Source organism: Camelus bactrianus, chromosome 6 (genome assembly GCF_048773025.1).
Source record: "Camelus bactrianus isolate YW-2024 breed Bactrian camel chromosome 6, ASM4877302v1, whole genome shotgun sequence".
NCBI lineage: Eukaryota > Metazoa > Chordata > Mammalia > Artiodactyla > Camelidae > Camelus > Camelus bactrianus.
In genome coordinates, this window is record NC_133544.1 from 66,310,841 (window position 1) to 66,338,289 (window position 27,449).

At 45.7% G+C, this 27,449-nt stretch overlaps 1 protein-coding gene across 10 annotated transcripts in view; it reads right to left on the reverse strand.

Annotated features, from left to right (window-relative positions):
- Positions 1-27,449, reverse strand: part of RYR3 (ryanodine receptor 3) — a 500,053-nt gene that overhangs the window by 19,659 nt on the left and 452,945 nt on the right. For 4 of the 10 annotated variants that reach the window (XM_074365867.1, XM_074365865.1, XM_074365864.1 and 1 more), the window contains exons 72-91: positions 27,144-27,275; positions 26,565-26,677; positions 24,641-24,740; positions 21,929-22,035; positions 21,466-21,517; positions 20,859-20,915; positions 19,629-19,728; positions 19,399-19,478; positions 17,927-18,003; positions 15,330-15,403; positions 15,057-15,074; positions 14,561-14,641; positions 13,997-14,085; positions 12,937-13,065; positions 9,675-9,779; positions 7,822-7,903; positions 5,833-7,163; positions 3,921-3,979; positions 2,530-2,701; positions 1,321-1,407 (exon numbers count right to left, since the gene is read on the reverse strand). In XM_074365867.1, the coding sequence (XP_074221968.1) occupies positions 1,321-1,407; positions 2,530-2,701; positions 3,921-3,979; positions 5,833-7,163; positions 7,822-7,903; positions 9,675-9,779; positions 12,937-13,065; positions 13,997-14,085; positions 14,561-14,641; positions 15,057-15,074; positions 15,330-15,403; positions 17,927-18,003; positions 19,399-19,478; positions 19,629-19,728; positions 20,859-20,915; positions 21,466-21,517; positions 21,929-22,035; positions 24,641-24,740; positions 26,565-26,677; positions 27,144-27,275 (3,045 nt within the window). Of the gene's footprint in view, positions 1-1,320; positions 1,408-2,529; positions 2,702-3,920; positions 3,980-5,832; positions 7,164-7,821; positions 7,904-9,674; positions 9,780-12,936; positions 13,066-13,996; positions 14,086-14,560; positions 14,642-15,056; positions 15,075-15,329; positions 15,404-17,926; positions 18,004-19,398; positions 19,479-19,628; positions 19,729-20,858; positions 20,916-21,465; positions 21,518-21,928; positions 22,036-23,645; positions 23,743-24,640; positions 24,741-26,564; positions 26,678-27,143; positions 27,276-27,449 lie in introns of all 10 variants that reach the window. The other 6 variants (XM_045524183.2, XM_045524184.2, XM_074365868.1 and 3 more) reach the window with 4 other exon arrangements.

Genomic DNA, 27,449 nt, shown 5'->3' on the forward strand with positions numbered 1-27,449 from the left:
TGTATCAAGTGGAAAGTTGACATGGATAAGAGCGTGTTTTATAACAATTAGATTTGTGGTTTTAAAGAGGAAGGGAGAGAGGCATGAGAGAGAACAGCCAGTTAAGACTATGTCTAGAATCTAGGACCTACAGTGGGGCATTTGTCAACGGTGGGCACTGGGTGCTTAACTATCGAATATTGCCATGGGAGCGTTGTATACAATTGTCAGGCTTATGTCACTGAAGACTTTTATTCTGATTTTTTTATTGTTATTTTTGATTGACATATAGTCAGTTTACAATGTATGCTGATTTTTCATGATCAAACTTTATGTGATATTGCAGAGACGTGTCTGTAGTGAACTGCAGCAGCAATAATTTCTCTACATGATCAAGGGTTTATTCCAACATTTCTTTTGCTGTTCTCTCTTTAAAAAATGGTTAGTATTAATAAATGGCAGGAGTAGAAAAGTCAACATAAAGGTTTCACAAGGTGATCTCATGGGACACGGATATGTGATTCTTTGGATGTGACACTTGGATGTGGTTCTAAAAGCTTTTAGTGGGCACTGTCAAATTTGTAAGCTTCATAAGGATGGACATATTTATAATGCCCTTCTACAGGTGCTACTACAGACATAGAATTCTTCACCTTAATATCATCTTTGAAAATGTTAAACAGAATTGTGTTAATTTAAATTTTAAGGATTGGCGTACTGTGTTACTACGAGAGATCTGACTTTCAGCACAGTGCAAAGTTCTTTCAAAGGCATATGTCTTTTTTTGAATTCCATTTCGTTTTAAAGCACATTTAAAATGTAGTTTCCTCATTTAGTAAAAATTGTCTAATTGATATAAAAAAATCCAGGACCTACATTCATTAATTCATTCTACTAACATTTATTATGTGTCTATAGTGTACAAGGCCCACTTGGCAATGTTGAAAACCTTCATCATCTTGATGAACCCTCTCTTCCATCTCCAGAAACCAGCTCCTATGAATTCTTCCTTCATCATGGCTCTAACATAGGGCTACGGATCATGGCTCTCTGTTACTGTACTCCTCAGGGAGAAAATTGTATTTAATATTCAGTTGGAGATACCTCATAGCTCCTATTACAGGATCTTGCACCAACAAGCATCTGAAGAATTTATTAAGTAATCACTAGAACAAGCTATTGACATGGTGCCCTGACTGGCTTCCCCTGAAGTCTCTCCATTCTTCCCACTGCTAAAGACAGCATCCTTTTTGGAAGTCAGTGTCTCATTAAGAGCATAACTTACAGAACTTTAAAAAAAAAAGTATATATTTAGCAAAAAGCCCCTGAATGAAGTATCACCTTGTAAAAGAGCAGGATGAAGTTGATAGCGAAGGCTACAAACAGAGCAAGGAACCTCAGGTTGTAGAAATTCCTGGCCAGGTAGTGCTGAAACGAAAAGGACAGGCAGAAGTGGAAGAGCTCTGGGAGGGAGAGGGACCGCCCCTCTCTCACACACAAGGTCTTTTCTCATTAGAACGGACACAGGGCTAGTCCTCTTCTAGGAGAATCCTGGCCTTCTTATGATTTATTTGTGGGGGATAAGAAATGTTGATTTTTCTTTAAATTTCTTATAATGGAGCCCTGCTCTGGTTTAAACCTCAGGGAACCGAACGCCTAAACATGACCCCAACACAGGTCTCAAGTGCCGCTGTGAAGGTGTGTGCGTGCGTGTGTGCGTGCGTGCGCGTGTTTGCGCACCTGTGCGCGCGCGCACGCATGTGTGTGTGTGTGTGTGTGTACTCCACAGGAAGCAGTTGATTTGGAAATTATGAATGATCTAGGCCCACAAAAGACCCCTGCAGCTCCCACCCTGGCTGGAATCAGACTGTGACCTAAGGTCTTTGTCCCTTTGTAAGTCTCTGTCCTCTATTGGCAGGGAGCAGAGATCATTCTCATCCTCACTGCCATCTTTTCCGGAAAAACCAGTACTTGAGGACTGGAATGGTAGCGGCTTGGGGAAAGCTCTCACTCTGTCTGTGGAAGGGGCTCCTGCCCATGGTGCTGGGAGGGTGGTCCTGGCCAGCTGGCCATCAACAACTGCACTTTTGAGGGCAACTGGCCAGAGAAAGGTTATTACAAGCTGTGCTGAGGGCAGATGGTGTGTGGAGTAACAAAGCTTTTGCAGACTAGTGTGAGAATCCAACAACACAGGAATGTTCTTTCTGCCTCCAAATGACTGTGCTACTTCTAAACTTTTGGACTGGGATCGACCAAGTCCTCACTGAGCATACGTAAAGGTCCAGCTCTCCTGGAGAGCGCGCCGGGCAGGGAGGACCCCTGCGGGGCAGAGGGGCGGGAGCGCTCGCTCCGTTCTCCCGGATCAGCCCCTTTCCCTTTCCCTCCAACACAGGAGGGACAGGCAGGTACCCAAGAAGAGGGAAGGAAGAGGAATGAGAAAGAGGAGGAAGCACAACTAACCAAATGGTGGAACAAAGTCAGCGGCCACTCCTGTGAGGTCTGCCCGGGCCAGCGCCTGCACCCGAGTGGGGCCAGGGCTGGAGCGCTTACCAGCAACTTGGTCTGATAGATTTCCAGCCCTTTAAAGAAATTGGCCATGAAGGCTTCGGGCTTCTCAGCTTTCTGGCCACACCGTCGCTTCTTCCTCTTTGTCACGTCCGCCCAGAGGGCCTCGGGCTGCTCTTCTTCCTTGGCTGCATCCTCTTTCTCCCCATCTTCTATGCTGCAGGAACGAGAAACCCATTCAGCATGGAGGGCAGAGGGAAGGCTGGCCCCGGCAGGGAGACTAAACTGAGAAGAAATCTGGGCTGCCAGGGGTGGGAGGTGCATTATTCCCTGAGGGCGGGAACCTCAGGTCTTTATCACTTAAAAGTGCCGGGATGTCAACTTTGTATTTAATGAGCGGTGTCCACTTTGATGAGTCATGATCACAGGTAAACATCATTTATACGTAAGCGACAGGAGGGAAGGGGGGCAGGACACAACCACTGAAGGAGTAACACAGCAACTGAGGACAGGACAAGCTGGTTAGAACCAAGACGGCAGCAGACACGACTTCCAGTAGACCTGAGCCTCACAGTGCACCCACAGGTGCCATGACAGCTCTGGCGCTGACCATTAAAAGCCAGAAAGAGGCCAGGGCTCGATTCCTAGAAATCTCTGCCCCAAGGTAATTGGAATAATTCTCCGACATTAGCATATGAAATTACCAAGCCCGTGAAAACTAACAACTCAGCACCTCATGGTCGCTCTCTCCCTTCCTTGCCTTCTGAGACGGCCCTCGCCTCGCCGTCTCTGGAGTGTGTATCTCCTAAGCCGCTCTCCCTTCTGAGTGTGACAGACCCCACTCAGTCTATGGAGTGTATCTCTCTCTAAATAAACTTGCTTTTACTGTACCGTGTCTTGCTCTTGAATTCTTTCCCTCATGAGGCAAGAACCTATTCTCTGGCAACATCAGTTTGTAGTCTTTGGAAATTTGGCTTACCAACTTTTTTCCCCTTCAAAAATCTTGTCCTTTATTTTCTAAGCTTTCATGGGAATTACCAACAGTACCTATTCTTCTAAGTTTGCAGTAGGAATTAAATGAGATACTGTATTAAAAAGTTTAGCAAAAGGCCTGGAATGTAATAGGTATTCAGTAATTATTAGATACCACCATTATCAATCACCGTTACATGAAGTTGTGAAGTGTGAGTGTTTGATAATCTGCTTGGGCAGTTGGTGATACGCTGATCTACTATTTGGATTATAAAGTGAACAGGATGGTAAGAATCTGTAGATTGCACAGCTGGGGTAAAAAGAAACATATCCAGGGCTTGCATAATATCTGTTTCTTGCATGAAGAGAAAACAAACTTTCTATTTACCGCAGCAACAGAACAGGAGATGCTATGGAGAACTACCAACCACAGCGAGGAGTTGTCCATGCTACCGAGAACTTACCCTGCCTTCTCAGACTCCACTCTTCCTTCTGCTTCATGAGCTGTTTTCCTCTCTGCTGCCTAGATAAAAGAACAGTCAGTCAAGCTTTCCTCACTTAAATGAGTTCATGGTGATGGGCCGTATCGTTGGCCATTCTCCTCTGCTTGGTCACAGGTCCCAGTGGCTTTCCCTTGTTATGAGTCTGCTTTTCTCAGGCCTACAGAACGTGAAGTGCCCTGCTCTGCATTAAGCTGCTGGGGAGAGATGCTAAGACAAAGACTTCAAGCTTGAAAATGTAACTGCCCTGTTATTACTCAACCCAGAGAGAAAACTTGTGCCACGGCATGGTCAGAGCCCGGGGGCAGTGGTCCTACCGCTTCATGGGGTCAGGGAGAGACGGAACACAAATCATCCCAGGTCCAGTCCAGAACCCGCTCCTCTCACAGACAGTACTCCCGCCCTGTCTCCAATTCTCTTCCACCACCCCAGTCCCTCTGATGACTATTACACTTAGAGTAAAATTCAAACTCCTTGCCAAGGCCTGTAAGGTCTATTTGACCACAGCCTGTCTCTCCATCCTCATCTTGCATCATTTGGCTCATTTCCAACACAAAAACCCAGACCATCATGCCTTTGCTGGGACACTCCAAATCCTTCCCTGCACCAGGACGTTGGCACAAGCCCTATCGCCTGCCTGGACTATGACTGCCCCGGCTTCTGATGTGCCTGCCATTCTTTAGGACCAGGATCAGATGTCACCTTCTCAGATGCTACTTGAGCACCCTACTTACAGTAGGGCCCACGTTCACTCTGTAACGCAACCTTGTTGATTTATTTCTGCATGTGCCACATGGTAATTATTTATCTGATGCCTTCTTCCACTAGAATTTCCATTAAAGCAAAAATGTCTCTCTTGTTAACCAATGTATTTCTATGTCATAGGAATACAGCCTGGAATGAGTTCCTGTTATGTGTCAAATTGTTCTAGGCCCTGGGTTACATCAGGGAGCAAGACAGGGTAAATAAATTAATGTTGTCAGATTGCTGATGACTCTGATGCTTCCTTCTCCGATGCTCCAGACCAGATGGGACTCCTCTCCTACACATTTCCATAGCCCCTGACAGTCCTCCTTCCTGTGTTCTTCACGCCTGTACTGACTTGTCCAATGTCTATCTTTCCCACTGAACTGCAGGAACAATGCATTTCTCATTCACAACTGTATTCCCAGAGTCTAAAACAGTGGCAAGTGCGTATTAACTATTCAATGAACATTAATGTAAAAACTGAATAAAGGCTGTCTTTGGGCTCTGAGCTCTTCACGCTTTTCTCCATACTCTCTTTCCTGCTAGGATGATGCTGAGAGTTGGATGCTGCAACTCCCAGAACTTTCCGTGGCCAAGGGGCTTGGAGTGACTGCTAGCTATTCAATTAATCTAGTTGACAGACTTGCAGTCCAAAATGGATAGTGGGTGCATCTCGAGGATGAAGAGGTCCCACACATGATAAAACTCACTGGGCACCGCGCTAAATCATAGGATAACATCTGGACCTTTTAGGACACTGTAGAAGTACTCTTACCAGAAAGGTCTCCTTTATGTATATCTTACATGCTTTCAGTTACTAAATGAACCTGTGCGCCATGAAACCAACCTAATAAAGGTGTGCAAACAAGTTGAGGGTCATAGATCATCCTGTTTGAACTCTACAGTGTACACTGGAAAACCACTCAGCAATTAGAGATTGAGACAGCCATCTAGGTCGCGTCTCTCCAGACATGGCAGGGCTAGAATGATCAGATCCAGGTGACCACAGAAGAGCTGGTGTCTAATACAACGCTGGCTCCTAGGGAACTGGTGTCAGTACCGGTGGTAAGTAGAGTGGCAAGCCTCTTTCTCGGGATAAAGAAAGATGACAGAAACAAATCATGCTTACCTGTGCTTTCCTTTTCCTCCGTATAGTACTCTCTAACGTAGGGGGCTCATCCTTGCCAATAATCTCAGAGAGGTCACCCAAACCCACTTCGGGCCCATGCTTTACGCCACCTTCTTTCTTAGGGTGGAATCCAAAGAGATCCGACATAACATCCGCATTGCCCTTCTCCCCCTTGACGAAGTGTATGAGTTCCGTGGTGATGCCCAGCTCAGGCCCCTCTGCCCGCTCAGCCTCCAGAGCATCATCGTGGATACCAAACTGGGTCGGGTCAGGCATGTCACCCAGGATCTTGGTGACTCGGATGTTCTTGGCCCCTTCCACGAGGCCCCCTCCAAACACTGTGCTCCAGAGGATCTGAAAGATTCCTCCCAAGATGGCGAAGACCAACTGGAAGAACCCCATGATCAACATCCAGAAGAAAGAGAAGAACACCTTCACCAGCTCCTTGAGGCTCATCTTCTTCACCTTCCTGTACTGCTTCCTGAGGTTCTTCAGGGTGGCCCTCCTCAGAAAGTTGGCCACGTTCCTCCTCACCGAGGCACAGGCCACGGCAAATGCAGAGGCGCACTCGAAAGACTTGTCGTCCTCCTCTTCACCCTCCATCTCCAACGTATAAGGAGCGTCTTCCTCGTCCTCCTCCTCCTCTTCCGGCCGGTCAGCTGAGTCCGACTCAGAGATCTGAGATGCTAACTGCATCTCAAAGATGGTATCCTCACAGAAGTTCACGAACAGTTCCATCTTCTCCTGCTCTCCGCCTTCATTGACGACGTCAAAGATGAACTGTCGCTTCGACTCCTTCACCTGGGGCTTCTCCCACTGAGTTCGACTGGACTCGCTGATCTCAAAGTAAACACGTTCAATTTTCTTGGCCCCACCCATGATCTCAATGCGTCCGAGGTATGGTTCGAAGTAGTTTAGTACACTTTCTGCTGGTTCCAATAGACACTTAAGGCGAGAATCATTCGGCATATGCTCTGAGAGGTTTGTCAACAACACTGCCACGTTAAACCCTATGTCCTTGGCTGGCTCATGGAACCGGTCCACAAAATCAATGTAATTAAACATGTCATTCTCATCAGCTTCTGCGCACGAGAGGAGAAAGTCAATCTCCGACTGCGTGTACTGTTTTTGCCCTTCCATGGCCTTCTGGAATTCCTTTTTAGAGATGATCCCTTTACCATCAGGGTCATATTCTTTGAAAGTGTCTGAGCTGGTTAAGTCTTTAAGTTTCAAGAACATGTCAAAGAATTTCAAGATCATTTCTACATTGGTAGAGGACTCTACCAGGGTGTCAACCATCTGCTTGCCAATAGTTCCATTTACCACATTCCCTGTGAGGCAGGTTCAAAAAGACATACAGATACATAAATAAACCCAAGTCATCTCGTAACTGGTCAGGCAGATATTTTTCGAAGACTTACAGGCCAAATTGGTCAGCTCGTTTCTGACCGAGATGATTTGGAAATGGGTAGGAGGGAGCAGCAAGCCATAAAGACTACACCACTAGGAGCCAAGGGGGAAGGAAACATAGGGAAGGAGGAGGTGGCCGTATCAGAGCCTTTTATCCGGCCTGGGGCCTGGGAAGTGCTTTCCTCATCAGATTATCTGGGACACATAGGGGTAAGTGGTGTCCCTCTCATCCCCTTAGACCTAGGAGGGTGCCCAACTAGATGGCTGGCATACACACTGGCAGCAGCCAGATGTCCTGAAAAGCAATGGGGAGAGGGAGAGGATAGGGAAGAGCAAAGCTTGGAGGTTTTCCCCAGTTCATTCTGGCTTTCCTATTGATATAAAATGAGTCTGTTTCAGGCTTTGTCCATCAGACCACGTGCCCCTCACTCATTTTGTTTTGTTTCTGCAAATTTGGCTTTCTAACCAACGTCATATGGCATCAGTGACCTGCCAGGAGGATAATCTGCGTGATTAGTACGGTTAGTGCTGGGACTAATTACGGTTGTGTGAATGCCTAGTTATACCAAACAGCCCAACCTTCCAGGAGGGACAGAAGCATCACCACCATGTCCTGAAGGAGATCCAAGAGTTCCTTCAGCAGCTCGATCTGACTGGAATCCTAGAACAGAAACAGGAGATACCCCTGAGCTATCTGATCCCTCGGCAAAGGGCAGGGCAGTGAGCAAGGAGAGCCTGCTCTGGGAAGGCGAGGTGAAGGCTGCATCCAACTCCAGAATGAGCTCCCTTCTCATGTGAATGCAGACGTCTTATCATCCGATGCTCTGTAGCAGCGGGTGGCTCACTGTAAGCAGGGCTCATCCAGCAGAGCTCCTTCTCAGTTTTCCTTTTATCAGTACAATGTGGCAGATAGACCAGTTGTCCAAAACTACTGAACAACCCAATCCACCGAAGAGCAGTTAGGTATCTCTACTAGCTTATGTGGCCATTTTTCATGCTGAAGAATTACCAGTGAGCTTAAATTATCAAGGTTATAATCACCAAGTGGGTTCTCCTTTCTTTCTGGATTAATTTCAGTTCTCCTGATTCTAGTTGGTGGTGATCTTGGTGCCACTGGTCCCTTAGAATGTTATATAATCAAGGCTATTCCTCTGGATGGTTTTGATACTAGTCTGTTTGGTTTTAATTTCGGCGCTGCAGACAGGGCATTGCCGAGTTAGCTCTGCGCTTTATAGCTACGTCACAGAAGGGAAACGATCCTTGGAAGACTGGAGGTGGGGAATCTGAGGGTTGAGACTGAAAAAAGAACGCATCCTGGGTGAGATTTAAAAAACCCTCTCTTTCACAGACGGTCTCTCACAAAGACATGGTTTGTTTGGCCAGCCCTTCAAATTTCAGAGGGACTTTTCTCCCCTCTTTAGAGTCTGTCATAGCTACCCACAAAATATCACAGAAGTGCAGAATGTCAGAGTTAGAAGAGACCCCAGGGGTCATCTATTCTAACTCCCAATGTTTCATAGACAATGAAAGCAAAAACCAGAAAGGGGAGGTGACTTCCTGGAAGACACCAGTGAGGAGGTGGCAGGGTCAGAATCCTGTCTCCGGAGACTCAACACTGCACTGCCCCACGGGGCTGACGTCGCAGCGGACAGATTGCTGCCAAATGAGCAGCACCCCCGAGAACGCTCTCCTCCCATAAGGCCAGAGTCAAAAGGGGAAAAATGAAAGGGTTAAACAGCACATTCCAGAAGAGAGAGGCAGATGTGACAGCCTTGAAAATTTTAGATACACATCATTTAAATGAATGCTGCAAATGTTACTCTAATCAGCCTGAAACACATCCTGAAGTTCTCCCTCGTGTGTTGCCATGGAGAGAGGCGATCGACTACTACATACGCTGCATGGATTTATTCAAAACATATGCTCTGAGCGATTCTCATTCATCTTGCCAGAGAGATGGGGAGTGAGAAGGAAAGGCAGAGATGGGGAGGAGGGGAAGCCAGGGTGCGAGGGAAGGGACGTGTGAGTTACAGAGACGTGCAGGTATCTGACAGATCACACAGGGAGGTAGGTCATGTCCGTAAACTGCAAAACGGTGACAAGGAAGCAAATGAAGGGACTAGCACCATAAAAAGCAAGTGTTGAGGCAATTATGAAAAGGGTAGGTTGGTGGGACACGAGGGAGGAAGCTGCATCCATGCAAAAGCCTGTCTGGGACCCCCCCAGAGGCGTTCATTCCTGTCTCCCATTGAGACAGGTTTAAAAATGAGTTTAAGTTTAAAAATCCATTTAAAAATGAGACCTATTGTGCATGGCCTTTCCAGGCACTTGGTCAAGCAGTCACATCCACAATGGGGACACCAAGGGGCGGGGATTTAACTTAGCATTTTACACCAGTGACACATCGGGGAGCGGGGAACAGGCCACAGTACCTGAGAGAGTTTCATCTGCATGTTAGCAAACACGTGGAGGAAGCCGACCACCGCGTCCCACAGCCTGCTGTGGGCCAGGCTCTGCTGGTTCCCAATGCAGGGGCCCTGTGGACAGGGGGACATTCTTATTTCACTTAAGCATCATCTGACATCTGCTTATACGTGAAGAGAGCTGTTTCCAAAAGTTACATGTTTTGTAGCTAAATATCTTCCCCTCCCACCCCTCTTCATAAGATTCTTCTGTTTCTTCCTAAATGGAACCGCACTATTTATTTATTTATTTATTTATTTATTTATTTATTTATTTATTTATTTATTTATTTTATTATTTTTAAACGGAGGTACTGGGGATTGAACCCAGGACCTCGTGAATGCTAAGCATGCGCTCTACCACTGAGCTATTCCCTCCCACCCTGCACCCTGACCCCCACCTTCTATGTCTAGGAAGAACCACTAAGAATTTCACAGTGCAGTAATTTTCAGAAATTTTCTTTTAGCTTCAGAATGAATCCTTCAAATAAAATCTTACACTCAAGAACAGTACTGAAGAGTGAAACGCTCTGGTTGAAACAGGACTGGACGGTACTCCTGCTAACTCTAACCCGCACCGTGGCCTAAGAGGGGTTCTGAGGACCTCCAGGGTTCCACAGAGCACACTTATAAAACCGGGCCCTCGTGCACCCATTGTTTTCAGACAAACCTACACCTTAAATGTGATGACCACAAGGCTATCTACTCAAGTGAAAAAAAAAAACAAAACCTGAATTATATTCCTAATGTTCAACTACTTTCAGGATCTTCTTATCACCCCAACATCAGGTACACCATCTCTACCTTTTCTGAAAGCCAAACAGAGAGGGATGACTCGATGACCAGTTTGGGTTCCCCATGTCAATAATCTTTCCTATTTTTGAAGATCATTATTGAACCAACGTTTCTTTTCTTTTTAAAAACAAATTATTTGGAACTCTTCTGCATGGAGACTTGTCTATGCTTCATTTATTTGCATCCATAGGGACTCCACATATTCATTTTATGCTTTGAGTTATAGTCCAATACTACTTTATTTTGTAGCTCTACTTTTTCCAGTTTTGGCCACCTTTCAGTTGGCTCCTGTATCTCTCTGACAGACCCCCATCACTTCCTTGCACTGTAGGGTTCTCCAGGCTTGTCATGTTTGTCTCCTGTCCCAGTTCTAGGATCAGCCATTTCTCTAAGGAGCTCTGCTTCTTTCAATGGAGAATGGTATGAGAAACCAAGATCTGGGCAATACATGCACTTGTTGCTACTGGGGTGTCATTTTTTTAAGCCCTCGTGGCTGACAGAGCAGCAGATGTACATGTGTTATACTAACCCACGTGTATACGCATATCTATACATATTTCCATAGGTAACCATCTGTGTCTATGTTAAGCTGAACACGAGTTTAGCACACGGATGTCTCCAACGCTGTCCCACAGGGGTCGTCGAGTCTCCTCTCCTTGCTCATCTGTAACCTCCCGCTCCAACAGCGAGAACCCTGGCTCACTTTTACTATACGCATATGATGGTTTCAGAATTTTTCACACAAATCCCCAAGGGAAAAGCGTCAGCAACCAAAGTGCTTATGTCTAGTTCCTTTTGCCTTTGGTCTTACAGACTCTACTCATTTCCAAAGTTTCTTAGGTCAGCACCTTGTTCCCCACCCCTTCAGTGAAATTGTTTCAAATATTTTTTTTATATGTTTTTACATTTGAGGCTTCTGTCACATTCTGCCTACATTTCTTATCCTTAACTCTTCCTTATCATTTTTTCTATATTTTTCTACCCTTTAATCAATCTGCAAACCATGCTTCAATAAAGTTTCCAAAAGGAACACTGACACTATCTAAAGTTCTAGAAAATGCTTGACACAATTTCCAGGGAAGAGGTGAGCAGGAGAAACAGTGCCTCCATCCCTACATCACATGAGCCTCTTTAAAAAAATCACTGTTCATGGACCTGTGGTGTCTGATCCCTAGAAGCCTCTAGATTCTTTTTTGAAACAAAACTGATTGTTGAAAGAAATTCACATTTACCCAAAACAAGCTTTTCTATTACTTTTGGGTTAAATTCTCCATGGAAAATTCTGGAGATTAGGATGGATTCTGCAGAGAGCAAATCGGATGCTTGTCCGATCTGGTCAACGATCTTCAGAGGTATTTCACATTGTGTGAAACTTCACATCAGTCACCCGTTCCTAGGTTTATCTCCCCAGGTTCTTACAATCCTTGAGTACAGCATGAATTGACCTCTTCCTTGGAGTCTTTCTTTTCAAACTGATAGTCTTAGTCTGTTGTTTATTTTTTAATTTTTAATTAATTAATTAATCTATCTATCTATCTATCTATCTATCTATCTATCTATCTATCTATTTATTTATTTATATGGAGGTACTGGGGATTGAACCCAGGACCTTGTGCATGCTAAACACACGCTCCACCACTGAGCTATACCCTCCCCACTGGTGTTAATTTTACTAAGCAAATATGATCTGACTGTGCCAGTTGGCTTATCATATGGATCTTAAAAAAATCTTACATTACATCACAGAGGACCGTGATAATGGCTACTGATTTCACAGCAAATTATGCGTGAGGACATCCTGCTTCTACTTCTTTTCATAACAGCTGGACCACTGCACACAATGAACAGGAGATGCTTTGAACAAAGACTGCTGCAAGATGGAGACATCCAACCTGAAACGTACCTGTTGATCTGACAGTCACTGCACTTAGTTTATGTGCTTCTGAAGTTACCTTTTCTACAGAGTTAATTTCTGACCAGTTAGTAGGATCTCATGACTTTTCTTTTTAATCACAAGACTCAAGATGACATCACTTGTCCCCTTATTCCTTCATTCTCTCCATCAATTCTCCTCCACTCCACTCTCCCTGCTTACTGAACACCCCTGACACATGGCACATACTAGATTAGAAAATTTTAAAACGAACAAGAAATGTTCCATCTGCAAAGAGATCTCAGTCTAGGTGGGAAAACAACATGTGACTAGATAAATGCAAATAAAGTGTGAGGGCGACGTACAGGTCACAGTGGGGTCCGTAAACTACAGCTTCTCAGAGTGTAGGTACTATTGGTTCCTATTTACAGAGAAGAAATACTGTCAGTGCTCAAGCTGGATACATGGTCGACCTGTGCAGCCAGATATTCTGCAGAGAATCTGGACTACGTGAATGTTAAAACTATCGTCTGTGTTTTCAAGCATACACTCAATAGTACATACCTGGATGTATTCTGTAAGCGAATTGAAAATCTGCTTGGTGACCGCCAAAGCTTTAGAAAAATTGTGCTGTCCGGATTCATCAATGATGTCCTTCCCTGAGTAATACCAGTAGAAATCACTGATTGATTCCTAAGAACAAACAAGTAGAGTTTAGTATTTCTCACCTATCAGTCAGTGAAGCTAAACCCAATGCGCGGGAAGAGGACCGGAGAATCCTACATCTCTGTGGCCTCTGTGACTCTGTGAAGCAGCACAGAGCTATCTGAGCCCTGGCGTCTTTTAAGTACAGATATTTCCCCCCTCAGGAAGCAACAGATAGGGGAGAGGACAGCATTCAGCTGGAACCAGGTGACCATATTATAGGACGATTTATTCGTAATGAAAATGTACATTAAAGATAATAATTATCATCCAAATAACCGTAACAGCAGAAGCAACATCACAGCCAACCCTGTAAGTGCCAGGCGTTGCGCTGAGCACGTTACAAAAACACACCTCTCCATCTCGACTACACCCTATGAAACAGTACTACCCATTCTACAGATGAGAATGTTGGAACATAGGAAGGTTCAGTTGATTGCTCCAGGTCATGAACGGGTAAGTGGCAGAACCAGGCTGAGGAATCAGCAAAGAGAAAAGAGAATCCTTTCATATGCTTGTATACATAGATTTTCTTATTATTTGGATTTTTCTGCAAACAAGCCATGTGACTTCTCAACATAACTTGTAAACTCATCTTATTCCCAGCACCTTCTGTCCTCTTTTTCCTAGTGACCATCTGTTCCATTTCATAGCTCTGGAGCACTGTGGCTAAGTTTACACTGGCAAACCTAAAGTAAATCAGCAGTTCATGATAGAGGATTCGGTATTTAACCACTCCCCCTCCTTCAGTCTTCAAAGGCACATTTAAGTGTGTGACTTTGCGTAAGTGTAGGGACACAGATTACAATACTTCCCTTACTGGGGCTGGACTGTCTCCCCGGCTGTCCCTGACTCTGTGTAACTGTCTTTAGTTTCTGGACGTGTACGTGAGGCGTGCCAGCATCCAACGCCCGCTCACCTGCAGGCGCAGAAGGTAGTCCACGGTGCTGATGATGACGTTCACGGTGGTGGTGTTGCCCATCTGCGTCCGCAGGAAGTTCTGGAAGTCTGAGAATACCAGGGTTGGGTCAGAGCCCATCCGTGTCATGCCCGAGGGGCAGGTTGGGGGGGAAGGCCATGCCTTCTTGGCTAAGCTCAGAAGAGACACACCATGCCGAAAGCCTTACAAGGGCACACTGTGTGGGTCCTGGCAGATTCTGCAGGACAGAGTTCCCTCTGCCTGGAACCCTCCCATCCCACTGACACCAGAACCTGGACTTAATGAACCCTGAGGGACTTGACCAAAGGAGTAGGTGTTTAGATTCAAAGACTGAAGATGCTGGAAGTAGCTTAGCCTGAGTGGTACTAAATAGCATTAGCCATGACGTTAAAGGTCATTTTACACAGGGTTTCTCATTGAAGAATGCATTAACTGCTGTCCTTGAGTTAGCAACTGGTTGTATTCAATGTGGCAACCGGAAATGAATCATAATTTTGCACCTGAATGCTGTTTTCCCTTGACAAATCAATCTGTTCCACTTACCACTGTTATGTCCTTCACAAAGTAGCTGCAGGAATCTAAAGAGATCGCGTGTAAACTCGTCATTCTGCAGTACTTTTTCACCTTGAAAACACAGAATACTGGTGAGCATCCATTTGGCTTCTCAACATAGAACCCCTTCCAATACACATGACAAAATGCCAAAGAGCTGTGCCAAGAGGGTGTGGAAGGGAGACTTTGGATGAATGATGATAAACCCAGTCAAACTAAGACTGAGGCGATGCCCCACAAAGCTAACGTTGTTGGCCCCAGGGTGCATTTGTAAGGAAAATGAGGAGGCTGATGGCAGTAATGGTTTACAGTCCATAACCCATGCTTTGGAAGGTGGAAGACACTTCTTTAATTAAACAGCAAACTACTGAGTTAAACTCAAACATGCAAGCACCAAGCCTAAGATGCGTCTGTGCTGAGGCAATTAAATAAGATCCCTTAGGACTCACACGCAGGCTAGGAACTCAGGCCAGAAACTCAAACTTACCACGCTCACGAACAATGACTGGTGATCGGAGAAAAACAGAAGAAGACACAGTAAGAAAACCACACACATCAAGAGAGACTGTCTTTAGCTACGGCTGGCTCTGGGAACACATCAACCTGGGTGCGCTCTATCAAATCTAAGGGTGGAAACATCTTGCTGAAACTTAGCAAGTCCTTGTGGATTAAGTAGCAGCGAGCAGGGGCTCTACCTGGAAATAGTTAACTAGGATTTTAATCGGGAAGAGAGCAGCCTTCACCCTCCTGAGTTACTTACGTGTTCCTTCCTCAGTAACCATCCCCAGGCCTTCAGCTTTATTCTGCCTCTCAAATGCATTCAAATCGAGGACACTTGTAACAGATGAAAGAAAACAAGGTTCAGGGCTACGCACACTGGGAAAACGGATTTCTAAATGTCAATATACCCATCAACTAAGAATGTCCTGCCCTTGTATTATCATAAATGCACTAACGCATTATAGCGTGGCTGAGAGCCTATGAGTCCCCGGGTTTGTGACAAGCAGTGTTGTCCAAGGATGCCTCGAGCTCACAGTCCTCGCCACACGCAAGGACAGGGGTCAGAAACATTTATGGCGACTGTCACTGTTGGTCCAGTTTGAGTCCTTCCTCCTGGAGGAAGATTTAGAAAGGCTTTCCAAATAAAGAAGGAATCATCTATTTCTAAGATTTCTCAAGGGCAAGTTCACTTTAAACTCCACTGGCTAATTAATGTTCATCTCCCATGTTTACCTACTTTCTCTGAGAATCACAAGGAATTGTGGCTTTGAGTGCTTAGGATGAAGACTAATGGACAGAGTTGCAAACGATCAGATTTTGAAGGGCCACACCCTTTTATTGCACCATTCAGGAGCTAACAGTAGCCAAGATTAAGCTTTCAAGGGGCAATGGTATCCCTAAATGTTCCTGAACCTGTGACAAGCTGGCTTTCATATTTGTCCTCACCTTCCTCAATCTTCCCAGTCACATCCACCACCAGATCCTACTTAGCCAGGAACCCCTAGTACAACTACAAATCAATCATGAGGCTAATAATGATAAATCTCCAACTGGGGCTCACTGCATTTCTCTAATAGAGTCTTACTCCTTCCCCAATATGAACATAAGAACATAAGAACACAGAATCTCACAAGAATATAGATCTTAGGGAAGCGTATGGCTGAGTCCAGTAAGATTCTGCAAAACCTCCTCTTCCCTTCACCATCAGGCAAAGGAAGTGGCTGTTGGATTGGAAAGACTCCAGGGAAAAATCCAGCACCCCCTCTCCCTCTTTAGGGAGTCACATATGTTCTGCAATTTAGATAAATCTTAAAGAGAAAGTAAAAATTCCTATTGCCTATTCTTATTATTGGGTTTTCCCAGATTCTGTAAAAAGGGTCTGCTCAGTAACACAAAACTCTCCTTTGATTTTGGTTTTGCTGTCAAAGAATATGGAAACAGGACATTTGGACACAGCTGCTTTGAAGCATCACTTCTGATTCAGGAGACAATCTGTACGGCAGACATTTCTGGCCCTTACCCCACCCCGAAACACCCATTTCAAATGGTTTAATTTCCTTAATGCTTCATTATCTTACAAATACATATTATTTTTATAATTAACAAAAAGCCACTCAAATATCTTAAAATTCCTGTTAGAACTCAGTTGGCCTCTACAGGTATGTCACCTGCCCCTCTAAGCCATCATTATAAATGAGTTTAGCGATATTAAGGACTACAGACTACCAAGAGAACTCTCACGAGCTTAACTGAGAATTGCATGAGCAACCTGGAACTGCTTTAATTTCTGCCATCTTTGAGTCAACGTGTACAATTTGATCCTCAGTGAGTCGGTTCTGGCAACGTTACATTGTCTTTTCTTGAGAGAGGTAATAAAACGAATCGGTTGTCGGTGGGGGAAAAAATGGAGCTGAGAAAGAGGGACTGCATTTCAGCTCAAATAAGCTCCCTGCGACCCCAGGGTACAATATTTACCCGATTAAATATGGCTTGCAATATTACGAAGTCCACCAAAAAGGAACGTCCATCCTCCATGTTTTCAAATGGACCAGTGTTCCAATTTTAAGAATTATTAATTGGAGGCAAATGAGCTAGATAATTATAGCTTTGACTGCTTTCAGAATGAGCTGCAGACTATTCAAAATACATGTGAATCTTGGAGAATAAGCTGACACTTTTCTTAGAAAGATGGGTGGCTTGTTTCTGAAATAAGCAAGTATGGTAACCTCATGACTTCTGGTTACCTATTGTTCACGTGTCAGGGGCTCAGCCGCGAGGGGAGGCTTACACCACCGGGTAATGTACGTGGAAAGTTTAATGCTTTGTTTTTCAGACAATGTCAAAATGTTCCCATGTCAGGATGTACCTTTGTCAAAAAGGATGTGTCAAAATATGTACCCACTAAATACCTATTCAGGCTCAACGAATTGTTAAGGATAGTGATTAACAAAGTGCCTAGTGGGTCTAGTGAGCACACAGCCTTGAGTTTTCCTTAGGGCTTCCTCCTTTTTTCCATTATTTTCTGGCTTGACTTTTTTGAGTGTATATGTTTAAGAAAAACACTCAGCTCCAAAGAAAACAGGATAACAAAAAAGGAGGTAAGGGCAATTAAAGCAACAAACAGGCGTAGGGATGTGTGTGTAGATTACATTTTCTACTCTGAATGCTATTCGAAGGTAATGTCGAAGGCTGGAGGAACAGTGCTCCATCCTCTTAGCTTTCCAAAGTAGGTACTCCTTTCTCAGTAATTCCAAGATAAGCTAGTTTATTTTGTGGCCATCCCCACCCCATCCCCCTACCCCTGAATAGTAAAGAGGTTAAAAGAAAAAATGCAATGGGTGGTTTCCCTGTATTTACCTGCAAGACTGCATAAGACCAGAAAGGCTTTGAAAGAACCCAGCATCCTTCTTCTCCTTTAGGTAATCTAGCATTTTCTGCAAGGGAGACACATTTAAAAAGGAAAAACAATGAAAACTATGGCACGAGTACTGACTGTGACGGACAGATGGCAGGTCCCAGCCAGGCACGCACACCAAGTCAGACCCAGGGCGGTGGTCTGTAACCCTGGGTAAGCATCACGACTCTCCACCTGTGGACTAAGTCTTCCACGTGCTCAGCCCCACCTCTACTTATGGCACCAGAATCTCTTAGGGCAGATGATCTATTTTATGAAGGGCCACTGGTATTGAAAGTATAGTAGATCTTTGACATTCACAGATTTGCAGTCTGAAGTCTCTTCTTTTTAGGAACAGGTGCTGGGACTGTGACCCAGTCATGTCTACAGTTGCTGAGGTGTAATCTGAACAGCTCATGCAAGGTGTTTAATGCACCGGAGCAAGTAGCTTAGCTAGTAAATGAGCCTAGCTGAGAGCTCAGTATCTCTTTCACAGTGAGACTTAGCTTCCTCTGTTCTTCGTTACTGGGAAGCCAGGAATTTCGTCTGACATAATAAAAAAAAAGTTTTTTTTTGTAAAGGCTCCGTAAGAAAGTCAACTGATGGGTTGGTGATGGAAGAGAACAGAAAGTGTGTATCTTTGAAAATGGTAGCTCTTAATGAGAAATTTGTTTGGGATAGATTAAAGGCTGGGAAAAATTACATGCAATAATGGTAGTTCTGACTGTGGGGATTCTCAGAGGCTCTGGGATATAACCCTCGAGAAAGCCAAGAGTCTCTGAAATTTCATTTTCCTGTGCACACAGATGCTTTCATTTTTAGCCAGAGCCTGGAGTTCTCAGGAGACAGTTCATTTCTGTCTTCTGTAGCCAGTTCCAAATCTGATTGCTGAATGCATTCCAGGTGCCAGGCACTCCACTGTATGTCTCTGGGTGTTGTCTCATTTAATGCAGGGGTTTTTAGTTGCATTATTCCCTGCTACACCCTCACCCCTAGAACAGAGCTTGGCCCTACTGCATAGTCAGCAATCACTAAACAGCTGTTAAATAAATGAATAAATATATGAATGAACACAACAGGTGTGTGGGGTTGGTTATGAACCTCAACTCAACTGATCAGGCTCCTTGCTCACAGTAAGACAGCTAGTAAGTAGAAATAAAAACTTAAGGCTTAGAAAACTTCCTCTAGAGCATATTTCTATAGAAAAGACATCAGCTAATGATGAAAAGAAGGAAATGCCTTTCTTTTTGAACCCTCAGTAAACCCTCCCTGTTCCCAGCTACTCAGATACGACTGGCCACTAAGGACAAACGCCAGTCAAGGTGATTCTGGGCGGACACCTCGGCAGCAAGTCAGTATCTCTTCCCGGTAGTGTGACAGCTGTCAAGTGGAACAGTGCGGGAGGTCCGCACCCTGTCCGGGGAGTCCCCATTACCTGCTGCACGCTGGCGTTGCCCCCATTCAGGATGGCGATCCCCAGCTTCAGCGTCTCAACCACCATGGGGCTCATCTCACCTGCCGTGGTGAAGAGTCAACTGAATCACCAAGGAAACAGAGGGTCAATCACGCCGACTGGGCTTTATCCGTATAAATAATGGCTTCACGTCACAGTGTGACATCTCCGTGGGAGCTGCAGGGGGCCCGTGCAGGCATCCCGGGAATCACCTTTGCTGGCGCTGATCATCTGAAGGACCATCTCTGCGGCTCCACGCTCGTGCAGCCGAGCCTGCTGATAGAGGGTTTTCTGCTTTTCCATTTCTTTCTCCTGGAATAAAAAAAAAAAAAAAAAAAAAAAAGGGAGGGTAAAAGATTTGTTCACCCTCAGGGGATTCATCCTGATCAAGTGAGTTGAGAGATCATCTCTACTTGCCTCAGAAGGCAACACGCAAGATTTCCAACAAAGCCGACCTCTCGTCTATTTTTAGATGCCGCCCGGCTTTCCAAAACTGTCTACCCATAATTCACTCACATTTTGATGCTAAATTTTCTACTTTTTGTACTGACAGGTAACATGGTCCATTCTCTTGTGATGCTATAATTACAGGAAGTGACCCCAGATTAAAATGTGTTTGTTTTCAATGTTCAGTCATACAGGAAAACCCGCTGAGGGGTCAGCAGGGGGTCTATCTGCCTGAGTGTAGGAACCCCCTACTTAACCGGAATGCTCAGACCACACATAACTGAGACTCCACAAGATAGGAGATACTAGAATGTCAAGGCTTCCCAGAACTGTAATTACATTCATGTACTTCTACTGTTGGATACTTCGTCTATAAAACAGCATGAGTAAACGAATATAGTATTATCTTGAGAGATGCAGGGACCGGCACTGCCACAAAATCGTGATTGTTATTAAATACATTTACAGAATAACAGTGCAAAAGCCATCCAGTGTCTCCACTGCTTTGAATTTTCCCTTTGAAACATTTGAATTTGCCCTTCTGTGGCCCCTGTTCGAAAGATGTAGGAGGTCTCCAGGGAGAACAAAGCTGCGTGGCCGCCGGCTGACTGGCTGGCTGCCTGCTACCTTTCGCTCGGCCGAGAGCTGGACAAGGACCACACTAATGGGTGTGCCTGCCCAGGCTGACTTGTGCATTTGCCACCAGACACACGGGGTAGCTGAACTGTCAGCACCCACCCCTGAAGGCCCGCCTGTTGACGTCAATTTTTAAAAAATTTTTTATTGAAGTGTAGTTGATTTACAATGTTAGTTTCGGGTGTTCTATACTGTCCTCCACAGTGGCTGCACCAATTTGCATTCCCACCAGCAGTGTAGGAGGGTTCCTTTTCTCCACACCCTCGCCAGCATGTATTACTTATAGGCTTTTTAATGATGGCCCTTCTGACTGGTGTAAAGTACTATCGCATCTGACTCCCATCTCAGTGAAAACTTACTTCAAATGTTTTTTCCTTGTCTTCCTCCTCTTCTTCGTCCTCCCCACTCTGACAACTCTAAATTCCATGGAGCAGGGAGAGAAGACAGACAACCAAATGAAAGGGGAGCCTAGTAAATGAGACTCGGTTCGACTACGTGAGGCCAGGGGAGGGGATGTGATTCATGGGCACCCCAGGACCTCAGCACTCTGTAAAACCAGGAACATTCTGACCACTGCAGGGCAACATTCGACTCTAAATGCCACTTTTGCAGTTACCAAGGGGTTCAGAAATGAGAAAGGGGAACACTGAGGTCACACAGGCCATGGGGACCTATCTGGTTTAACCACACAGAACTCTTCTACTGAGTCAAGTTCTGGTGTAAATAGAGAGACAGGAGTACAGGGAGCTGGTGCTTTGTCAACAGGAACCAGGGGCTTGGCCATGATGAGACAAACCCAGGATGTGAATCCCAAAATGCCCCTTCCCATCATGAACTGTACAACGCCTGGAGCCCACGTCACGACCCAGTCCCAGGCCTCCCACTCAATGCGACAGTTTCTGTGTGCCTGAAGAGGTCCAGGGGAAGCGGAAAGACTGAGACAACGGGCAGAAAATCCAGGCGTACCTTGGCCATCATGCTGGAGTAGGACGTGTACAAAGGGTCATTTTCCAGTTTGCTGGAAAGAATGGAGGAAATATTTACCAGGCTACCTTTGGACTCAGCAGAAAAGACTAACTGCTGTATAAATCTCAAGTTAAATGTACTAGCGAATGAATGAGAAACCCCCTCCCCCACCCAGATTCCTAGAAACCACTCTGAAAATCTGAGTCAGCATTCAGGAATTCAGGGACAAAATGACAGTTTCAGGCTGCTTAATCTTCAGACTCAGTGTCAGGCGTTATGATGGAAGGGTCGTGGCTTATCTAGTTCCTCTAGAGGTTCCTTGATGGCCAGCAACAGGGCAGGCCAGAAGGGCTGCTCAAATCTGGCATCCCCTCTGCGCACACAGCCACCTGCTGGAGGGCCGTCTGGGGTGGACACAGCCGCGCCTGTGCCTGGGATGAGCAGGGTGCCCTGGGGGGCTGACCTCCTCTCCGTGAGAGCATTGCGGCTGAAATGGAGAATGATCTGATGAAGTGGGTCTGGCTGCTTTTCCGTCTCCTCCTCCTCCTCCTCTTCCAACTTGGGGGATTTCTACACAAACCAAGGCAGACAGATTTTAGGCATGGATTTCAGCACATGGCACTGCACCGCCCGCGAACAAAGAGAAGGTAAAAGCACCAGGCACAGAGCGCATCAACTCAAAGCACAAAGAGAAACCACTATGTCATACGTCAATTTCAGGACACAAGCCCTAAGGATGCAAGGTTTGGGAATGAAGTAGATCTTTTTCTCAGCCAATCAAAGAAACTCATTCCAATTTGGGGTCAAAACGAAACGAAAGGAAAAGCAAAAGCCTGACTGCAGGGGAGGAGCTACAGACCCCAGTCAGCGGAACTCTCATGCAAGCTCTGGGCACCCGCGTTCAGGAGGGAAGCCCTGGAGAGTCACCCGAGAGGCTGCATCTCTCGGCCAACACCTGACCTTCCTCTTGGAGAGCTGGGCTGGAAACAGGGGTAGGGCAAGTGTTACAAAGCCCTGGGGCCGTTTTGGGATCTACTACTATTCTAGACTCCACCCAGAGAAACATTTTTCTTTCCTGACCTCACCCCTCACCCTGAGAGCATTGTTGTTCCTGAGAGATGCCCTCTCGGAGCCCTGAGCCTTGCAGTTTCTCCTCTGATCAAGACTTTTCTCCACCTCCTTTTACAGAATGGAGAACAGCAGCTGCTGCCAGAGGTACAGGTGGATTTTCCAGCAGTGGCAGAGCCAGCGGGGGGGGGACCCTGTTCAGTTAATTGGTACGAGCTACACAGGTTGTGTGAATGGGTCAGAAGGACGGGAGGGTTGAAAGGATGTTCACTGTCAACTTCACACTAACGGAGAGAGTGGGAAACCAAGCACCTGTCTTTCTCACTGACGGGAATGTGTGAAAAGAACGAAGGGCTGGAAGGAAAATGAGGGGAAAAGGATGAAAGAAAAAAAAAAAAGGAAGAGGAAAAGAGGAAAATAAACGGAAAGATAGGGAAAAACAGAAAGAGAAAGAAACACGGAAAGAGTAAATATGAGAAACACAGGGTAAGACTAGTGGAGAGAGTAGGGACGAGAGAAAAAGATGAACAGAAAAATAAGGGGAAAGGAAAAGAACAAGGTCCTGGCCAAAGGAGAGGAGGGTTTATTTTCTCTCTGAACCAGGATGACGCTCAGTGGTGCTGCTGAAATAAGCTCTTCCCCTCACGTGTTGTTTCAAGTAGTTTTAGAGCATGGACCTGTTAGAGATGGGGTATGGCAAACTCCAGAAGGGCCAACTACAGAAATGTGAGATGCAGGAAGGGGACTTAGATGTGCCTTCCCCAAAGCAGAGCTACTGACCAGAAATGCAGGGCTTTGGCTAGGGTGGGCTGGCCTCCCGCCATCAAGGGTGCTCAAATCTTAGCATGAACTTCCCAGAGCATGGTTGTGCATCCCACGAAATATTAGTTGGGAATAATGAGGAGGATGCACACAGGACTTCCACGTGACATTCATCCTGTGGCTCTTATCACTATTAGCAGGGCTTCCTCTGACAACTTATCCAGTTAGTTCCTTTCAAAGGTCTATGCCCGATTCGTTGTGAATCTTAAACGGTCATAACGCACACACAAGAATACAGAAATCAAATTCATTCGCACCCATTATCTGCTGCCAGGTGAGTCAGTACTTACAGCCAAATCCTGTACTAGTTTCTCTTCAAAGGAATACTCCTCTGTTTCTATCCAAAATCTCTGATAGCCATGGAGGAAGAGGTTAATAGAGCGGTGCCTGAGCGGAAGGGGTGAGAGTGAGGTCAAGAGGGGTCCACGGGACACCTGGTTTTAGTTTGGGTGGTTAACGGTTAGTAAGCAGTTTTGTACAATTCTCATCTTCTGATTGGTCAGGGGGAGCCAGGAGCACACTGAAAGCATTCATTTCAAAGAAATCAGAACCCTCCAATATGGCAGCTCCTGAAAGCTGGGAACACCTTCTCAATGAACTAAAAACCATCAGCGCAAGACCCGGAGGGAACAGTCATCCTTACCAGGTCTTTATCACCTTTGCCCTCTAATGAGAAATCATTCATTAGGCCAAGGAACGGTCCTAAAGTATCTGCTCAATGTGGCAATTTGGTTATTCCTTTTGGCCAAACACCTATCCAGGTTATCCAATCTAAACCGTGCTGATGGCAAGCAGTTTAAGTCTCAGATACACTGAAAACAGCAAAGTGTGGCTTCTTTACAGGGCTTCAGAAGGACCACAGCTGCAAGGTGCTCCAGCTTCTACTTGGGAAGCAAGGCCTGGGTGTGATGCACTCACTGGCAACCTTCTTCATGCCTCATGGGTTCTAGAGGTGGCCCTGGTGTCTGGGAACACTGAACAGACTGGCACAAGCCACTTACGCCCTGTAAGCCAGGACTGACTTCCGGGAACATGAGCCACTGATGAGCAGGTAAGTGGTCACCCAAACGTGAGGAAAGAAGGAAGGTCAAGGTCAAGACCAGCGTCACTGAGCCCTGGTCATGGCTTCTGGTAGAACATGGCCCCTACCATCTTTCTTCCAAATCTGACCAATCAGAATTCTTTTAAAATTGTACAAATTTGTGTTTTTATGGTCAGGTTAAATCATGGTCAAGAAAGGAGGAGTGTGCAGAGAATGAGGGGGTCTCTCCACAGGTTACATTACCATTAAAATGGGTATAAGCCTGTCATACTGAGTTTTTTCATTAACCTTTTCCAGCCAAACCCGTTGGAAGGTGATCAGGAAGAAATTGTTAATTTTGTGTCTGGGGAAAAGCATACAGGTTTTCTTTTAAAAACTCACAGCAGAGAAACTATTTCCACATAATAAAATACATCCCCTTAGCCCTTTAGTTTGGAAGACTCCGTGCAGTTTAGATCCTCACAAGATGGAGAAAAGGAGTGGTCGACACCACTGGCTTCTTAGTTTTTATTGTTGCTGTTATGAAATCTACATGTAATCCTCCATGCTAGGGAGGAATCCAGGGCAACCCCTCTAAAACAGCTGGGTTAGGTGTGGGCCACGTTTTATCAAGGACACAGGGGTTCCTGGACCTACTATTACCCACACTGGGGCAGGACTGCTGAAGGAGCAAGCCAAACAGTAAAGGATGGTACTAACATTTTCAGTAGCTTTAGAAAAAAATGCTTGTTTTTGAGAGATGGAATTGCTGCCCAGCTGGCCCTAGAGACGTGTGCTTAGAGCTGAGCCCTTCTGGAGCTCAAACTAGCCCAACCTCAGGCACGGCCCTCCACCCGGGGGGAAGGAAGCAAATGCCTCCTGCTGTTTTCCCACTTCTACTAGAGAACAGACCAAAGTCCCGTGCATTCTTGCTTTCTCTATGGGGCTATACATTTCACTTTTCTGCCAGGACATCAGCGGCCTCCATGCCCATGACTGCCTGACTTCATTTTTCAGCTTTTTATTAATGAATTCTACTTGGTTTTTGGCACCTCACCCCGTTCCAGAGACACTAGCCTGCTTTCTCAAGAGACCTTATGAGCAGGTGCCTCAGAGGCCATGATTCTTCACCGTCTTCAGAGACCCTCACCAGGGGAGCTCAGTTGGCCAGTCAGCTCAGGACAGGGTTATGGGACACTATGGACAAACGATGGCCAGGATGCACAATTTGATGAAAGCAAAATGTCAAGCACAAGAATAGTCTTTCATCCGATTTTCCAAAGAAGCACATTTATTTACATGGGATTCAGAATTTACTTGGCCAAACCCATTTATTTTTCTTGAGCAGGTGAGGATACTCCTATTGATTTGAAAGTTGATGAAACAGTGCTTGATATTCAACTACCAGCTTTGATTATTGATCAAAGGCCCAAACTTACTGACTCTGCAGTTGGTCTGAGGATGGGAATGTTACCAGGTCACCAACGGCACTGAGTCTCAGTGGCCAACACTGGCCCGCTCTCTACTGACACTCCGCCCTATGCTGACACAGCACACCCGTTCACACATATTCCAGAAAAGCCTTCACGTATTTTTGACATCAGAATATACAATAATCACCCAGGTAAAGGCATCATGCCCATGCCTGGCCTCCTGGGACATCTCTAACCAGTGCCCTTCTATCATCTTAAAGGCAAGTATATCGCACTAAAGGATTCTCAGGTGACACTTTGGTACCTGCTGAGGAAATGTAGTAATTTTGGTGTCATCCAAGTAACCGAACATGGAAATATTGTTTGATCTCTGGATGGAATCTGGGGTTAAGTATTTTAGAAAACAGTTCCCTTTCTCCAGGGTACCTTTACATCCTTGCAAAGACTCCTACCTAAATAAAAACTAGAGAGGTTGCATGTGCTCATGTGGCTGAGTCTACAGTGCAAAATGGGGAGCTGAGGCAGGCTTGGGGGCACTAGGGAGTCTAGGTGAGTTTTCAGCTTTTATGCTTACCTTGATGACCTGAGTAGGCCGTTACACTACATGTAGACTGTTATGGCTCCATGGGGGAAGGACTCCAAATTCTACCCTTGGGATCATGAGTGTCAGGGCCAGAAGAGAGCACAGATGTGGGAGGATACCTTAACTCCCGTCTCTGACTCACACGCCAGGAGAAAAATGACAGACTACTTGCCTGGGCAGGTTGTAGAGAGGGGCCATCCTGAAACAGGCCACCACTGCCCGTTTCCGCTGCTTTGACAGCAGTTTGTGCCAGACTGCCTTCTTGGATCTCAAAGGCTGTTCCACCTGAGAAGAAAATCACATGGGCAGGTGCACAGTGGGCTGATCTGGGTGGCAGAAGACAGTCACCTCAGCCTAGACTTCTCAACCCTGGATGAATTTTGATTTCTCAACTGTAGTTAGCAAAGGTGCCCAGCAGTAGATGATTCAGTTTGGGGAAGTCTCAGGTTTTCTTTCTTCTCCCAACTGCTTTTGGTGGTTTCTTGTGTCACAGCAGCTTTACAAATGAGTAGCAAACTTGAATGGGCCATTGGAGCTAACGGCCAAAAATCTGTAAAGCACTGGGAGGGTTAAGCACGGAGGAGTCTCGCTACCACAAGGCACCAAGATGACACTTTGGGGTGAGCTGGAATGATCCTTGCTCCTTGCTGTCTTATGAGGGTGCTTTTAACTAAGGGCTGAGGGTGGAGAGGAGCTCTGTGTTCTTCAAGGTAGTCTGGCTCCCTCAGTCCTCAGGGCAGATGCTACTTACCTGCTCCAGGTGGAAGACAGCTGCTGAAATTCTCTGCACACGCTCCACTGTCTTTTCTGGGTTGGAAGGTTCTTCACTCTTCAGGACATCTTTGTACAGGTTCAGCTGCCACTTTACAGCTGGGTCATCAGACTGCAAATTGAAGCACACACATGAGATGAGCGATCTCTTATACCTCTTGTATCAAAACAGCCTTTTACTCCCAACTTGGTTCCACAGTAATCAAGACTCTTCTATTAATGCCTCTCTCATTTTCCCTGTAACCTTTTTCTGGAACACTGTAGATGATTTATAGGAACTTCTCTT